Source organism: Lathyrus oleraceus, chromosome 7 (assembly GCF_024323335.1).
Source record: "Lathyrus oleraceus cultivar Zhongwan6 chromosome 7, CAAS_Psat_ZW6_1.0, whole genome shotgun sequence".
Taxonomy (NCBI): Eukaryota; Viridiplantae; Streptophyta; class Magnoliopsida; order Fabales; family Fabaceae; genus Lathyrus; species Lathyrus oleraceus.
In genome coordinates, this window is record NC_066585.1 from 101974874 (window position 1) to 101993035 (window position 18162).

At 34.4% G+C, this 18162-nt stretch overlaps 1 protein-coding gene across 2 annotated transcripts; it reads right to left on the reverse strand.

The window, feature by feature from the left end:
* Nucleotides 1-1736: 1736 nt before the first annotated feature.
* LOC127101569 (uncharacterized) lies at nt 1737-7093 on the reverse strand. Of its 2 annotated transcripts, XM_051039020.1 has the most exons (9): nt 6396-7092; nt 4825-5028; nt 4481-4723; nt 4058-4124; nt 3786-3956; nt 3514-3605; nt 2895-3074; nt 2682-2818; nt 1737-2505 (listed from the first exon to the last, which is right to left on the reverse strand). In XM_051039020.1, the coding sequence occupies exons 1-9, from the start codon at nt 6894-6896 to the stop codon at nt 2319-2321; spliced, it is 1782 nt and encodes a 593-aa protein (XP_050894977.1). In that variant the 5' UTR covers nt 6897-7092; the 3' UTR covers nt 1737-2318. The 2 variants fall into 2 exon arrangements, 1 of the variants encoding a protein (XP_050894977.1); XR_007794663.1 differs by lacking the exon at nt 1737-2505 and having other exon boundaries at nt 3510-3605; nt 6396-7093.
* Nucleotides 7094-18162: the final 11069 nt, after the last annotated feature.

Genomic DNA, 18162 nt, shown 5'->3' on the forward strand with positions numbered 1-18162 from the left:
AGCATTCATCCATTTCCAACTTCCATACACCTTTGTGAAAAGGGACCCAGAGCTAGAAAATAATTCCAACATGTCATTCGGGGGTATGACTTTGTTCATTTGGACAAGTTTAACAATACTATTTTGTGTGAGATGATTGCAGAGCCCCTTTATCATTTGCAAATGCTTGTTCCTATTAACTCCCTGATAGTTACAAGAATGGAGGAGTCCTTAACTCAGGAAAGCTTCATAGAAGAATGACACCTTGAAAAAATAGTTGGAAACCTCCAACGCAGATAGGGAAAGACTCTTATAGAGCTTAACGTTACCAAGAAGTTAATCAAAGAATACTTTGACAGGCAAGCCAAGTAAGATGAACATGCCAAAAAAATTGGTATTTCTTCTAAATTGAATAAGGTGGATGAATTTGAGAATGTTTATCAAGTGACTCCAAACACAATGGGGTGAATTGTATTGATTGAAAATTATAGTCCAATTATAAAAAATTTGATTTATAAAAATGGTTAAGTTAATTTTATAAAATAAATAGAGATTAAGTTGTAGAATCGATGGAAGAAGGAACAGAGAAAATATAGATAGACAGAAATAAAGAGTAAAGATAATAAAGCAATGAAAAACAAAAAAAGATAAGGAAAAGAGAACATACACTAGAGATTTATACAGGTTCGATCTAACCACTTGACATACTCATGTCCCCAAGTGTTTGCTCTTAAGAATTTCACTAAATAGATATGTAAGCTTTTCACAAGTCATGCTCATGAACCTTCTTACAACCAAATAAAGATTTTAACTAACTAATCTCACGAACCACAAAGAGATTTTATATGGATAATCTCCAAATTAAACAGAGTTTTTCATTAGCTAAGCTCAAAAACTATACATAAATTTTATTAATTCCAAGAATTAAATAGAGATTTTTTCAGGATAATCTCTAGAACCAAACAAAATTTTTCAAAGGTTAAGCTCAAGAACCTACTTAGTCTTATAAAATCAAAGGAAAATTAAACTCTTTAATAAGGCAAGTAAATCATTACATCGATTACAACAACACTCTCACAAATGCCTTTCAGTCTTTTAGCATTACGACAATCTTCAAAAAAGAAGAAGTGAAAATAGAGAGAGTAGAAGAGGAATAAAAAAAATTATGCACAAATTTAGTTTGTAAAAAATGAGGAGAAGTCTCATTTAAATAGGAAAAAATTTGTCTCAAAAGAAAAATAATTCATGGACCTTTTTAATAAATTAATCTATTAACCCTAGTTGTTAATTAATTAAAAACTTTCAAAATAAGGAAACCTTAATCCCAAAAAGAAACCCTACAACGGCTATAAGGTTTGACCGTTTAAAAAATTTCTATCAATTAAGAAACATTTTGCCTTACTTTAATCATTCAGACTAAATCCTTAATCGATTAGGCAGTGCAAAATAATTCCCAATTAATTAGAAGCATTCATTGATCAATTCTACACAAGCCTTGATAGGTATTCCAAAGAGTTTAAGAAATAAGAGATAAATATAGTTAAATATAGTCTTCCTTTGAACAATAAACTCTTTATTTTTTAAGAGTCCCTACAAATGAAATAAATATCATTTCAATTGATGATAATATTAGAGTCTCGTTTCTTAAATTTGTAAGAGTTTGTGGTTAGCTTTTTCTATTTTTTTCCTCTATACCAAAAAAAAAAATCCATCCATATCTAGAAAGGGTAAATTTAAGAGACTTCAAAGAAAAATAATAAACTGAATTCGTTCTCATACATTTCTGTCAAAAAAAGAAAACTTCATCTCACACAATAGTGACTTTACTTTCTAATATTGACGGAATTCGTTCTTCCCATAATACATCCTCCCCAATCAATGATCAAAAGTCAAAACCGTTCTGCTCAAAAAAAGTATGAAATATGAACAACTTCCGTTTTGTTCTTTTCCAAAGCTATGAAATATAAATCACCAAAAAAAAAACTATGAAATATGAACAAATGCAACTAATTTTCAACTACGAATTATCTTGTCAGGCTACACAACCAAAGTAAGGCACCCATCACGACCTAACCTTTAACACTAGAGAGCAAACCGCCAAATACAGCATATGGATCAGTAAACCAAGTGGGGTCGAATTAAGTAGCACAACAAGCAGATGCAACCATCACCAACAATCCCATCCTCCACATGACAGCCCAAGCCCCACCATTGATATTCTTGTCATGTCACCCAAAAGGTTAACCATACCTTTTACATTCCTTGGGTCAAAGAATCTTTACCTTTGAAAGTCTGCATTAAAATCTAATAATTTACTTGTTGCAATTGAAGTCCAAATCTTATGTATCAGTGAAATGAAAGGAGTCAGTAACGTCAAAGTGTTTGGCAAGTTGCACGACTACAGAACGCACTGCTTCAGACTTTGGTGCAACAGGAGTAGGTAGATGGGGTAGACAAAGCGGCAGATGTAGTTCACTTTGTTCGGGTGGGCAGAAAAAAGATATCACGGATCGGCAGAATATGAATCTGTAGATAAATAATGCAACACAACAGGTCTATTCAGTAACTTCAATTTTAATAGTGCCTGAAGAAGTCTAAACGGCAGTCAACTGTACCTGTGACGTTCTACAGAACCAATCACCAATCAAAATAAATGAATTGAATACATTGACTAACTCATGCAAAAACTAGAGAACATATACCTTAAAATAAGCCGCCTTAAAAACGGATCGTTTATAACTTGTGCCCATACTAAATCCATGATAGTTGATGAGCAAAGAATTACTTCCCACTCAGAGAAAGCATCGGCGATTATGTTCTCAGCTTCATTGTAGACATCCTACAGTTAACATGTCAAATTAGACCAACCAAAGTTAAAGTTGTTTTGAGGAAGTTTAAAGATTGTATAAGCTTACTGTATCAGCCTCATTAGGGATGAGACCAATCATTTGACAAAATGCTGATAGAGGAGCTGTCAAGAAAAAGGTAAATTGGCTTCCGTTATGTACATTTACATCAGCTGGGTTCTTAAAAACCGGGATTAAAGGTGAAAGAAATAGAGCAGCCATCTCTCCCCTTTCAGCACCATGTAATTCCTACAATCATTTATTACAGACATTTAATCAAGACATGTCGATGTAAATAACATTGGTCAAAACAGGTAAATAACAACAAGCCAGAAATCAAATCTTCTCCCCCCAAAAACTAGTACATAATCATCCTTAACCCCAAAAGATGATATATTTTTCATTCTTTTTTGTAGCTACACAGGGAATGTTAACAGTGCCATTTAATAATTTAATAGTTTTTCTTTACACCACTTCAATTTTGTCCCCAAAGAAAGTTCTACATTCCAGCTCAAATTAATGAAGGAAATCAACAAGGCGTGATTCTTATGGCTAATGTATTGAAATTCATCATGAAATGTTGTGATATTAATATACCTACAGATTATGCAGAAACAAATTAATTATTAACTTCATCATGCCATTAACACTGTCTAGGAAACACATACAAAAGTTTGGACAAACCTGCCTTGAATGCATGGCTGTTATCACTATCAATAATCAAGAAAAGAGGTTTCCGAGTGAAGGGAATAAGATCGCCGGGGTAAAGGTTATTTGAACCTGATAATTCAAAAACAGCATACGTAAATGCAGACACAACAGAGGTACTTGTTTCTTTTATAGCATACAATTGATACTAACCCAAAAAATGGAAAGAAAAACCGATAATTTGCATAATTTTTCCTGGAACAATCATAAGAAAAGTTTGACAGGGAAAAGACTTTAAGTACAGGTACCCACCACTATTTCCCTTGGGACCAAACCACAGATAATTGTCATGATGACCACTTGATTCACTCTTGCCATTATTTTGAGATTCTGATATTCCAGAGTTTAGTTCATCAGAAGATTGAGAAAGGACTTTGTGTCTTGAATATTTGGACGGCCCACCATTATGAACACCAGCCTTACCTGTATGAATGATCACAGATCATTATGGCAACTAACCAAACATAAAACAGCATGATTTGTAGACCAATTATTTAAACTTGAAAATCGGATCAAATGTAAACCTGGGGCTGAAAGATATACTAGCACAACACTGTCTGAAGGCAGCTCCTCACAAATTGTGGCCATAACCTGTGTACAACATGAAGCTCAACGTATGAAATAACAAACCCCAAGAGTGATTTGAAGATTGTGAACCAAAGAATATAAGCAGTCAGATTTAACATGTGAAAATGTTGGCAACCGTGCATAAATCAGATCGAACATGAGTGAAACCAAAAAACGTTATGCAAATATGGACAAATAAACATGCAAATATATTATAATATAGAGTAGAACCAACGAAGCACACCCAAACCAGATATGGAAGTACAAATCTTGTCAAAGGAAAAGCCATAAAAATCTCAATCAATACCGCTTATAAATTTCAGCGAAGTTAAAATCAAACTTACTAGACATACTAACTTTTACTAGGCATAAAAACTCACTGCTATCACGTGTGTCACAGATGGACGATACAAGGTAGCCTTTGTAGGATTAGAAGGTGTATTTGGATCTGTCATATCTGCGGCAAGGTTCATGTCTATTATCCCAGAAGCTCCTGAATGATCAATCACATCACCATTCTCCTTAGGTCTAACTATACGCTTTTGGTAGAATGATCCACTAGGCTCCCATTCTAAACATTGTATCATTCTATAGACGTCCAATGTAAGCTCAGCAAATTTGACCTGAAATGGAGGGTATATGAAGATTCAAAAGCTTCAGTACCTTTCAGTTACTAAAGTTATTTATTAATACAAATTTAAGAACCATCATTGCAAGAATTGACCTCATTTCGATGATAGCTTGCCAAGAGTGCGTCATGAAATTTTAAAACCCTTTTTGCATGAAAGCGGGCCACATAAGGAAGAGAAGCTTGATGAGAGTCAAATATAGCACAATATCGCATAGGCCTGAAGCTAAGGCCCTTGTCTGCTTTTGTGAAGCGGACAATTTCTTGCACCACTTGCTTCCATTCTTTGAAATTAGTATCCTGAAAATAAACAGTTCATATTCATCAAGTCAAACAAGCAATACAAAGATATTTCCTTCCCAGGATAAATAGTGAAATACAAAGCACCAATGAACCATACTATAGTCAAGTTTCATAAGATCTTTAATACCATTGTAAAAAACACTAAAACTTACTTCTTTATTAATAATGAAAAATTCGAGTAGAAAAACAGAAGTATACAGCACACTCAGATTGAGAAGTGGTAGCTTAACTTTCAAATTGGCAACAATAACCTCACATTTGAATGTCAACAAATTGATGATCAGAACACAATATATATTAAATAGGTTTTTTAAAAGAAAATCAGTATTGCACCAACACCATTATTCTGGAAGACTGGTCCACCCTGTCAATATAACATAGTGGAGTACTACTTGAAACTCAGGTGACCTGGAGCATTGATTTTGATTTGGTTTTACAACGGGAGGCCGCCATTTGATGTTCTTTGATATAGTCAAAATGAAGTATCTACAATAACCTTGGTACAACCTACTCTACAACGGCATTGATGTCATGGTTGTTAGATGCGAGCAACAGATCAGGAGATCAAACGATCTCACGCAACATTCATCCTTTGCCACGGCAGCACAGTTTGACAACCATGATTGATATCCTTCATAGTTCAGACAATAGTCAGGTGTACGCGTACCAACAAAAGAAACTAGGGACTAAGGCTAAAACGAGTAAACGACTAAAGCAGGTTATCCAATCTAACCTACAACCTATAACGTAAGCAAACTTTTTAATCCGTTTGTTTTAAAGCCCTAAATCGGTAAATCCTGCTATCCCATCCCATGTCTATTTTCTTCTGTGGGATCAGATATTACGAATTCCACTTATTAGTACAGAGATCTCATGCAGTATCACCAAAACTAATCAATGAAACAAACATTACTTCACATGATATGGAATGGAACAAACCACCACGTATTCTATTTGATAAAATAACTACCAAGACCTATCCACTACATACATCAAATTATTGTTGTTTTCCTCAATTATATAAACCTAAAACTACTCTAATTCCAAATTTTTCACAGAAGCTAACTAATTGATTTAAACAGAGCAGCTTCATCATTAATTTCCAAGTTAGAATACTTCTATAGTTTAATACAAGAAAGGAAACACCATTTATACCATACATTCATATGTCTACTTCCATCTAAGAACTTTGTCAACAAAAACGAGTAAAAAAAGGAAAATCGATTATGACTACTTCACTTTCTTTTTGCAGCGAAAACTAAATTTGGTAATCAACTGAACATTCAACACTTGTTAACACTTCCAAACGAATCAAAGATTAAGCTCAAACTTAAGCTAAATTGAGAATGAAAACAACTTATTACCCGAAAAGTACTCTTGCAATCATCAACCAAAGCCACGAACCGGTCCATGAGATATTTGACCATCTCAGTACGGTTCAGAATCAACGAAACCAACAAAAACCTTGCATAGAACCTCAACTCCTTGGACCGAACTCCTAGATCTTTCGACGAACCTTCGGATCCTTCAAAATACCTTCTGCTAAGTATAGCCTCATAGAAGACGTAAGCCTCAACGAGAAACCTCGTTTCGCTAGCTCTCATGTACTGACCGAAGTAGAGCTGACCAATCCGACTCGCGATCTCACCAATTTCCCATCGCTTAAGACCGCACTGAACAAGCTTCGCGCGATTTTCTTGCTGGTACTTCCATAAGCGCGTGTAAGCCTTGAAAACCTTGTGGAAGAAGTGGTTCTGGTTCACACGACCGTAAGCCGGTGCGTCGCGAACCCTAGCGAACTTGTGGTCCGCGTTCTCCACCAGAGCTCGGAAAGTCTGTAGCGTAAGGTCGTTGTCGTCAGACATGCCAGCTGAGAAGGACAAAATACGAAATAGCTCTTTTCAGTTTTACTTCCGGTAACGGTTATCGCCGCCGTTCATCGGAGGAAAAGGGAAAACGAGTCACCGGAAATTCCAACGAAATGTGTGTGTTGAAAACGCAAAAGAGATGAAGTATGAAGAGGGCGGTTACACTTTTTTTGTCAACAGGTACTGTGAAAGTAGTATATAATAATATAATATATAATATAATATATTAAAATTTAGTAAATTATGGAGTATGAAGATTTAATTATTTTATTTAGGTGTGACTAGTGTGAATGTTTTCTCCTTTTATAAGAAAAATAAAAAAAATTGAGGTTTCTTTCACTTTTGCTTTTTTCTGTTATTTTTTCTTTTCTTTTCTTTTCATTTTTGCTGTTTTGAGAGAGAAATGAAAGGTGAGTGGCATGCGTTAAGAATTTGGATTATTTGATAGATGTGATTTGATGGAAGAAATTGTCATTTCATCAATCTTTTTTTGGCTTTTCGCGCCCCGTTTTTATTAAAGAGTGGAAGCAAATTAATGTTTCGGTTACAAGGAAAATGAAATCAAAAGCAAAAATGGAAGAGCAAAAGAAAATAACAGATGAACAATCTTTGTTTCTTTAGTGAGTTTTTTAAATGAAGTTTGTAAAGTTTAAAAGCTTAATAAATCGGATTGGGTTAATAGGCGAAAGCTTTTGTGGGAGTTTTTTAAACAATTTCTTTTTGCAAAATAAATTTTTAATATGCAATATTCTAAATTATTTTCCTAATTATTTTAGGGTAAACAACATATCATTAAAAATCATAGCATGACAGGATAAACAACAAATCACTCAGATCTATAATAATAAAAATGAGAGAGAGCATTCTGAAAAAAAAAAAAAAAACTATGCAATGACATGAAGAGAAGGTGAATCGTCAACGCAACGAAACCACGCACAAGTATATGACAAAGATGGTTAGCAAGGAAAATGATGAGGATCAAAGAGTTATGAACAGTTGGAATCAAAGTATGGATGAAACACATTGTATCAGTGAGAAGAGGAACCTGCAAAACAACAATGAAAAAGTTAGAAAAGTGCAAGAGGTCAACAATAAACTCAAAAAATATCTAAAGTGGAAACCTCGGGAGGAAAGATGGATTAAATACAATACTCATGCTAGTTTGGAGACGAGAAGAAAATGGGGTTTAATTGTGGTTATTAGAAATGACAAAGGGGGAATCGATGGCTGCATGCACCCGTTGAATGGATGGGGACGATAATTCATTGCTAGCGGAGGCAATTGCGATGAACAAGGCTATTAGTGTGGCTAAGGATTGTGGTTTCTTTGAGATTCAAATAAATATTGACAATGAGACATTAACTAATATGATGAACGGCGAAGTGGAGAACAAAACGACTGCGAGAATTTTGGTTAAGACTGTAACACCCCAAAATTTGCCCTCCTCATTCATGCATTCATTTAGCATTTCATATTGCATTTCATCATGTCAATCAGAATTAGATCCAAAAAAATAAATATATATATATAATAATAATAATAATAATAATAATAATAATAATTTTTTTAAAATAATAATAATAATAATAATAATAATAATTTTTTTAAAAAAAAAATAATAATAATAATAATAATAATAATAATAAATTTTTTAATTAATTAATTAAATAAATAATTAAATAAATAAAATATAATAAATTTTTTTGGATTTGGATCTTTCTCAAAAGCCCACTAAGCTATCAATATTAGCCTATAAATAGTAGAGTTTCTTTGAAACAAAAGTCACACAAAAGAGGAGAAGAAGGAAGAGAAGCAAAATACTCTGAGGTTTCCTTGGAACAAAACCCTGGAGGAAAAAGAAAGTGAGAGAAGAGTCAACAGAGTTCAGAGCAACCTCCGGACACTGAAGGGAACTCATTGGCAAAGAACCATTTCTATCTCATATAAACCCTGAGATTGTTCTGCAAACCCCGGTGCAATCCAATTTCAATCAAGCTCTCCAATCAGGTTTGCCCTATATCCATCATCTCTATGCTTTCAATTTGAATTTTCTGAATGTATGAGGTATTATGGATGAATTTGATACCCTTTTGATGCATATGTTTAACAAGAGGTTTAGGCCTCCTACCCTTGGTTTTTTTTGTGTGAATTGAAAGGGCATGATTCATGTGGTTACATTTTGATTTGGGGGCAACTCTTGGTTACCCTATCTTGTTTCACTAACCCTTTTGTTGAGTTTTTGTGAAGGCACATGACGTTTGCAGGGATAACTTGCGTGGTTTCCCACTTTATTTGTGGGATAACCCCTGGAGGTTCATTCCGATTACATGTACTGACTCACTTTTCTTTGATGGCATTAGCTTGGAAGGATCTCAGGGTTTCCCATTCCTCTAATTGTTGTTACTTCGGATCTTTATCCGCGTGGTACTTTTACATTTTTCCCGCATTTTACTGCTTTCCTAGCTGGAAGACCTCGATAGGAGGCAACGTTTGAGCCCCTTGGTGGCATTTTACTTTGAGATACATGTTTTGTGTTTTGTATTCATATCCCTGCAGGTAGCGCGGTTCCTTCGTCAAGGACTGCCTTTTTGCCCTTGAGCATCCCAAACCCTAACCCTTCATTGATTTTTCTTCTCCTAAAACCCAAAGCAACACGTTAACTCCTTCTACTACAGGCGAGTAAGTCTCCAAAGGTCGAGCATCCGGTAGATTGCGTAGTGACGTCGTTCGTCCAAAACCCAATCCATAACCCCGTAGTTAGCCGAACTACGTTTTGCTCTGATTCTCAGGCCAGATGAGATACGTAGGCATAAGACGCGATGTCTTAGCGAGCACACATCCCCCAACCCATAGGTCAGCCGAGCTACGAAGACTCTGATTCTCATATTCATATGAGATACGTATGCAGTGGATGCGACATCCGCGCGAGTCATTTTCATTTAACCCTTTTTTTTGGTAAACAACACAAGATAAACTCACACCCTTTAGACAAGAACTACAAAAGTGGATCCCGTAGAGTACTACGGATGCGTAGGGGTGCTAATACCTTCCCTTCGCATAACCGACTCCCGAACCCAAGATTTGGTTGCGAGACCCTGTCTTGTCCTTTCCTTTTTTCAGGTTTACTTCGAGCGTTTCCTTTCCCTCCTTTGGGATGAATAACGCACGGTGGCGACTCTTCTGTCATTTTCTTTCGCCGGTTGTTTTTTCGCGCACTGTATTTTTCAGGTTGCGACAAAGACCATGTGAAAGAAGTTGCATGATTCCAGACATGCTAGAGTTTCGTTTTGTGGTAGGAATGATAATAAAGTGGCGCACATGTTAGCGAGGTATGCAAAAATAACCCATGACCAGGTCTAGATTGAAGATGACTTGAATCCCATAAAGGCCCAAATCTAAGATGACAAACCCAGGACGTAATTGTTTGAGGTTTTAACTTGCCACCAAAAATTGTTTGAGCGACACCAAAAAGTTCATTTTACTCCCAGAAATTGAAAAATTTGTGTGAATTTGTACCGTAAATTTCAGAATTTTCAGTATTTTTGAAAACATTTTTTCCAGAAATTTCACAATTTGCGGTACAAATTATATGCATTCCCCCGAAAATTTCAGAACTTATGGTAGTTATAAATTTTTTGATTTTTCCCAAAATTTTTAGAATTTCCGGTGAAATTAGGGAAATTTTAAAATTCCCAAAAATTATCTTATTTTTTCCTCTCAATTTTTGCAGTGAAATACAAGGGAAGAGGCAACACTATTGTAGGCAGATCGACAAATAAAGCGACAAACCAGACTAGGGTTGCTGAGGCTGAGTCTTCCCACATACGGGTTGGACGAGTGGTTCCAACCGGTTCACACTGAAAATAGTTGGATGACCAAGGGCAGTTCCATGCACCCCGTAGCACCCGATGTCGAACGGTGAAATCAATCGAGCAACCTAGAGATGATGACGAGGTTGTTCGTGCTCAGGATGTGCAGGTTCAGGATGTTCATGACCCAGAGGTCGAGACAGATGCGACACATGTTGTTGAGGTTGCTGATAAGGTGGTTACTGATGAGGTGGTTCAACCAGATGCCCCAATTGCAGATACATTGTTCATCCAGATTCCGCTGTTGTTGATGAGGTGATTGTCACCGATCCGATCCCATCTGCTACTGCTGACACAGAGGTTACGACTCCGTCGACGGAGCTTCCTATGCATACTGATGGAGCATTCTCGGGAGGACCCATTAACCGGTCGGTGCTTACAGAGTATGTTAACCATGTGGCATACCGACTATGGCAGGGAAAGGTATATATATTTTATGTTTAACTTTAATTTATTTAATATTGTTCCATGAAAGTTAACTACTAATTTTTTAAAATTTGTTTGTCACATGACCGTCCCACACTAAAGGTGACCTCCCACGGGTCGAAGATGAAGAAATTTCTGAAGACTCCGATGCCTAAGCAGGTCAGGCGAATTGTACATGATTTTGATATCCTCGCATTTGCCGACTGCTCACTTACCAAGCTCGACACTTCACTTCTTATTGCTTTTGTTGAGCGATGGCACAAGGAGACATCTTCCTTTCATCTGTCGTTTGGGGAGATGACTATCACTTTAGATAATGTCTTCTCACTGTTCTTTCTCCCCATCACCGACAAATTCTTCACGACTCTTGTTATTAGCATGTCGCTTGCATATTTGACTGTTGTACGGGATTTGGGAGTTTCTAAGGAGGTCGTGCTGGAGGAGTTTGACTTTAACAAGGGCTCTCACATTCGTATGTCTTGGATTTGGGATAGGTACGAGGATCTTGTTGTGGCAAAGATGTATGAGGTTGAGGTTATGGTGTACATGCTATATCTAGTAGCATGTAATCTCTTTGTGGACAAGTCAAGTGTTTATATCGATGCCCAGTACATGTGGTTGTTCAGTAGCCTTGACGATACCAGTTGGGCTTGGGGGTGGGCTATGTTGACCATTCTATATTCAAGACTTGGAGTTGAGATAATCTTTGAGACCAGATAGCCTGCTAGTTAATTGAGTCAAGTATACTTGAAATTATTATTTATTGTTTAGTTCTTATTTAATTGTTACGAATAACATTTCTTAATTATTATTTATTGTGTCTATGTTCTGATATCAGTGTTAGATATACGAGTATTTCTCCACCATCTGTGATAGAAAGGTGCATCATTCCCTATGGAGGCCCCATGGGAGAGGAGATGGAAGGCCAGACAGGCACATCCTAGTGGTGTTGCGGAGTACACGAGGAGGCTTGATGTGCTGATTATAGATGATGTTATTTGGACACCATATAGTGATCACAAAGTCCACCGCAAGTTTGATGACTCTTCTTTATATTCAGGTTATATGCGGTGGGAGATCTTAGTCGCTAAACACTTGCATTAGAGGTGTTTGCGACAATATGGTTATGTTCAGAGCATCCCACGACCAGTTCCAGATATTCCATATGCGGGCATTAACAAGTGGTTTCAGAGTAATATCATCAGCTCTGGTCATGCCATTAGAGATCGTGTAGTTATGGTTCAGCATGCCTTATAGTGTGAGGATGGTTACTTGAAGTGGTACCTCATTGTATCACAATCTCGCATCATCCCACATGTTAAGCATACATGTGATGTTGGGCCTTCTGATGATGGGGTACCTGTCGATATTGTGTCATTTCCGCCACCACCTCTAGCTGATACCAATGACAAATGGCGCCTCCAGATGATTGCAGTTATTATGGATAACCTCATGAGTTTAGTAAACCCATGTGGTGAGATTTTGACTGGTTTATCTCGTGATGCACATATAGCCCTTGGGGGACCTATTTAGACATATTGTTATTTTTATGTATTATTTGTATATCATGTGTAACATTACTCCGACATCTGCACATAACTCTTTATTAGATAATGTTTTGGATCTTCCATTGATACAAGGTGAACATAATTTAACATTTAACACATGATTACATAACTTAAGAAAATGATAAAAAATAAGAAAATATAAACACTACCGGATGATTCTAGATGTTTCATCATCTTAATTATATCGTTGGCAGATCTTGAAATATTCACATCTAACTCGATCGGTCCATTTGTTAACCTACGGCGACATGATCTCCATATAAGTTTCACATCTTCATCGGTATTCAATTCAATAAGGTTGTATTTCACCATTTCATTAGTATCAATCAAATCTTCATGAAAGTCGATCTTTCTCACCTTTCTGTTATCGGTACTAGGCAACAATTCGTTCAACTTAGATGTCAAGGAGAAGAGAGATGTGGTGTCATCCGAAAGCCAGAACTCTACGGGAGACGAAGCTCCGTTGAAGTACACTTATGCCTTAATTAAAAACTGAAGAATACGCATTTTGATATGTTTTTCTCAAATAACAGGTGACTCCTATTTATACAACTTTGCATTTATTTTGGACCACACAAAACAGTCGGTGCAATCACAATCGTCCAAAACTATCGGCAAAATTCTAACCGTTTAAAATTTTAAACAAATTAAACTACCAAAATTTTTACTCTGATTTAAATTTCCGGTATAACATGATACTTTTTAACATTTTCGATAATATTGTAAACTCACGGAAATTTTAGAAATTCCGGTATACCAAAAATTCGAATACACTATCAGAAATTTTAGTGGTATCGAAAATTTTGAATTGTCTACTAAAAATTTTATACGCAAATATGTTTTAAATTTTTATCAGGAACAATTATAGAATTCTGAAATTATAAGGGGTATCAAGTACAAATGTGTGTGGCAAGTTAAAACCTCTGATCTTTGTTACTCCTTATAAAAAAATTAAAAAAATATGCAGTGTACCAATAACATACTTTTAATTATTATTTAATAAAAAAACTATTAATAAATACGAAAAACATAAAAATTATAAATTTATTATTTTTATTAATATAAATACAAATTGAATATTTTAAAATTTTACATAATTAAATAATTTAAATAAATTATTATACAATAAAATTGATATCTTACTTAATAAATTTGAGTCAATAAATATTAAGGTTAATTATAATTTAATTCTCTTATTTTACTTAATTCACGAAATTAACAACCCTCTTATTATTTCAAATTCAAATGATTTTGACCACTATCATTTTTGTACTTGTAATAAACTATTTTCATTTTTAGATGATATGTTGTTTGTGAAACGTGATAAATTATCATATATAAATTTTTTGTGAAACTTTATAAATAAAAAATATAAGTTAAAAATGTACTTCACATCATTTTTTAGTGTTAACAAATGAAGAGGATCAAAATTGTTTGAGTTTTAAATAGAGGGACAAATTTTCGTGAATCATAGGTAAAATAGATAGACTAAAATTATAATTAAGTTTAACTATAAAATATCTTAGTTAATATTTAAAAAACATAATAATGATAAAAAAAATTAAAAAGAACATATTAATATAATCCAAATATAATAATATATGATTTTAAAAATGTTGTCGTTGGAGGGTGATTTTTGGTTTCACATCAACGATTTATTATTTGATGATGGTCATAGTCTAATAATGATTGATTTTCGTATTCGACGATGGTAAATGATAAGTGAGTGGTTACACCTTGACTTGCTACAACTTGTGGTGATTATGAATAATTAACTCATATGTAAAATCAAATGACATGCAGTCCAAATTTGTCATTGACTGAGTGTTGTGAAATTGTACCCTAGCTTGAATTGGTTGTGTTTGTGGTGGGTTAATGTATGGATTTTGTGTTTTAATGGATGGGTAGTAGTGGTTGTAGGTTTGTGGAGATGTGATTTTTGTTGGATGTTGACAGAATGAGAGGTTATAGTAGGTTTGTTTGAAATTTTAAAAGTTGAAGTTAGGTTGAGAAGTTGGGTATATGTTTGATATTGTGAAAACATAAATTTTTGTTAGAGTATTTAGAAGTTAAAGTTAAATTAAGGTGTAAGTTGGATGTGGTAGAAATTTGGGACTAAAGTAGGCTTGTTGTGGGGATGGTTGCATGTAGTAGTCTGAATGAGGGGTGTTGGTGTAAGTTAGTTGTGGTAGAAAGAGGGGGATAAAGTAAGTTGGTTGTTTTATGGGATGTATGATGTCCTTTGGTTTAAGGTAGTGGTGTAAGTCGGTTGTTGAGAGAATAAGGGACTAGTTTGTTGACCTAAGGAAAGCTACATGCTGATTCCCATAGACAAATATATGGTCAATTAAGATAAACCAAGCCATATACTTCCGATTAAGCTTAACTTTACTATGCATGATTTGGTTAGTAAACACAAGAGTGTGTTGGTTCTTACACTATCAGATTTCATATTTTTGTTAAATTCCCACCAACTCTCATTCCATGACTCGATCATAATCATTTTATGTTGCTTTAAAAGAACCTTGGTTATCTATGTATCTCTTGGAGGGAGTCGAATTGAAGTTTGACTCGATATTTTTGTGTTGGTCAAGTGATGTCAAACACAAAACAAGGTGAATTATGTTTATTTAAAATCAAACCCAAATTATAAAAGATTTGTTATTTAAAACAATCATTTTAGTTTTCATAATCACACAGAGAAGAGACATTAGAAATATAGAAAGAAGATGAAGATGAAGAGAGATACACGTCATAAATAATATAAGCAGCATAAATAAAATAGAAAAAAGATAGAGATATTGCATCCGATATTTATACAGGTTTGGCCTAACCACTTGGCCTACTCTTGTCCCCGAGGTTTTCCTCTTGAGAGTCCCTCTAAAATACACTTAAGCTTGTACAAAATTTTCCCACGAACCTTCAACAATATACAAATAGATCTTTTACACCAACTAAGCTCAAGAACCAACAAACAGGGCTATTACACAGGCTCAACATAGGAACTTTCAAACATAGCTTTGCATAGGTTAAGCTCGGGAACCTTTAAACTGAGCTTTTATACCAGTTAAGCTTAAGAATATACAACCAAGACTTTACAAGTATAACTTTCAAACTTTTAAGTTTATTAATTTGACAAATAATCAAACTATTGAATACAAAAATTTACACCGCAATAATTCTCGTGAAAAGCAAATATGAAATAGGGTAATTGAAAGAAAGATAAAAGAATTTTTATTCAAAATTTTGGTATATAATGAAATGAGAAGAATCCTCTTGATTATAGGAAAAAAATTGGCTCAAAATGGAAATGATCCATTGTCAATAATGACTTAATCAATTAACTATAACTAGTAATTGATTAAGAGCATTCAAAATACGAAAAATCCTAATACAAAAAATAAAACCCTAAAACATCTCCATAGTTTACTCGATTCAAAATATTTATAATTGATTAAAAAGGTCATTTAGCTTGCTCAAATTGGTTAGACCAAGTCCTTAATTTATTAGGCAGTGTAAAAATGATATCAATTGATTGGAATTACTTCTTAATCAATTTCATACAAGCCTTGATAAGTTGTATGAATTTATAGAGGGTTTTCATAAACTTTTATGTGTGTGTGTATGTGTGTATATATATATATATATATATATATATATATATATATATATATATATATATATATATATATATATATATATATATATATATATATATATATATATATATATATATATATATAGAGAGAGAGAGAGAGAGAGAGAGAGAGAGAGTATGTGTATGTGTGTGTGTGCATGATTATCTCATTGCTTCAAGACTTACTCTTGACCTTTTATATTTTAATTGATCGCTCTAAGACGTTAAGCACATGATCAATGTGATCTTTCACACTTTAACAACTTCAGATCTTCAAATTCCCTTACTTTATATAACAACTTAATTAGAACTTTAATTAGAACTTAAATCTTCTGATTAATTAGGATTGAGATATCTTCTTGATCAGGTGCCATCATCAGAAGTTTTACTTGACATGTGAATTTAACTCCCCCTATCACAGAGAACTCTCAACATCCAAAATTTGTTTGACTTATTAAGTTGTTATCTTCAAGGATGCTTCATTAGTTGTTATCATCAAAAGCAACTAAAGATTACACATGTGAGCACCTAAATTCATATCCTCCCACTTTTTATGGTGACAATGCATTTCATAAGAAGGTGGAAAACAGAGAAAACGACATGTAAATATTTTAAGTGATTAATCTCTCACTCGCATATAAAAAGAGTATATTGTACTCCCCAGTAAGAGTATGTTTCTCGCCCTTTGGCATAATAAAAAAATTACAAGTAAAAATAAATAGTGCAAGCACATAAATAATTATAAACAACGGGTAACATTTAATTATTCAAAAATAAACAAAGGAGTTACAAAAATGAAACATTGAACAATAAACATTCATAACAGAATAGTTAAAAGAATGGGACAAACAAAACAGGAAAGCAAGGAAAACAACAAGTAAACAAATAGACAAGTTATGGAGAATTGTTATTTTCATCATCTTTAAACAGTCCAGGATATACTCATTCTAGTTTCAGCAAGCTTGCGAGCCAGGTAAGCATTTTTAGCATTTGTCTAGTTTATGACTCTTGAGTGAGGTTATTGGTTCTTGAGTAGAGCTTCCATTGAATTATTTAGAGGGATATCATAATCTAAATCCTTCTAATTTGAAGAACCTTATTGTTGAGGTGTGTGTGGCTGAGCTGAAACTTGTTGCCTCTGAGAAACCCTCATTGTTTTGGTTCCTTTATGCATTAGGACCCTGTCGTGGTACGCATATTGCATATGGCTTAGGTAGTGAGTTCCTATTTTGATTGCATTTGCTATTGAATTTTCCTCTTCTCAATGAAATCCAAAATGTTCTAAAATTTTTGTAATCAAGTGATCGTATGGAAGCCACGCATTCCCCTTTCTTTGGTACTCTATCATGTGATAGATTACCCAGTAGCCCAACTAGTTTCAACCTTGTTGGATAACAACTAAGTCAAAACAACATTAGTTTTATAGTCTTACCCATGATTTATTTTTTTGGGATGAGAATTCATGTCGCCATATAGTGTATGAGATGAATTTAGACACACATATTTAGAGGTGAAGGGAAATATGTGACCCTCATTTGGATTAGAAATAATAGACTATGAGATGGAAATATAATCAAAATATTCAATTGATTTGGGATCCTCTGACTTGTAGAGAGAGCTGGAGCAAGGAATATCACAAATAGCGGTAAACTCTTCCAGAGAGAGATTTCTTTCTTGCATACATTTGATTTGATGATTCCATCTTTAAAGTTGAGATGAGCATAAAACATCTTCTTAACTTTTGTAAACATCTCATCAGGCTT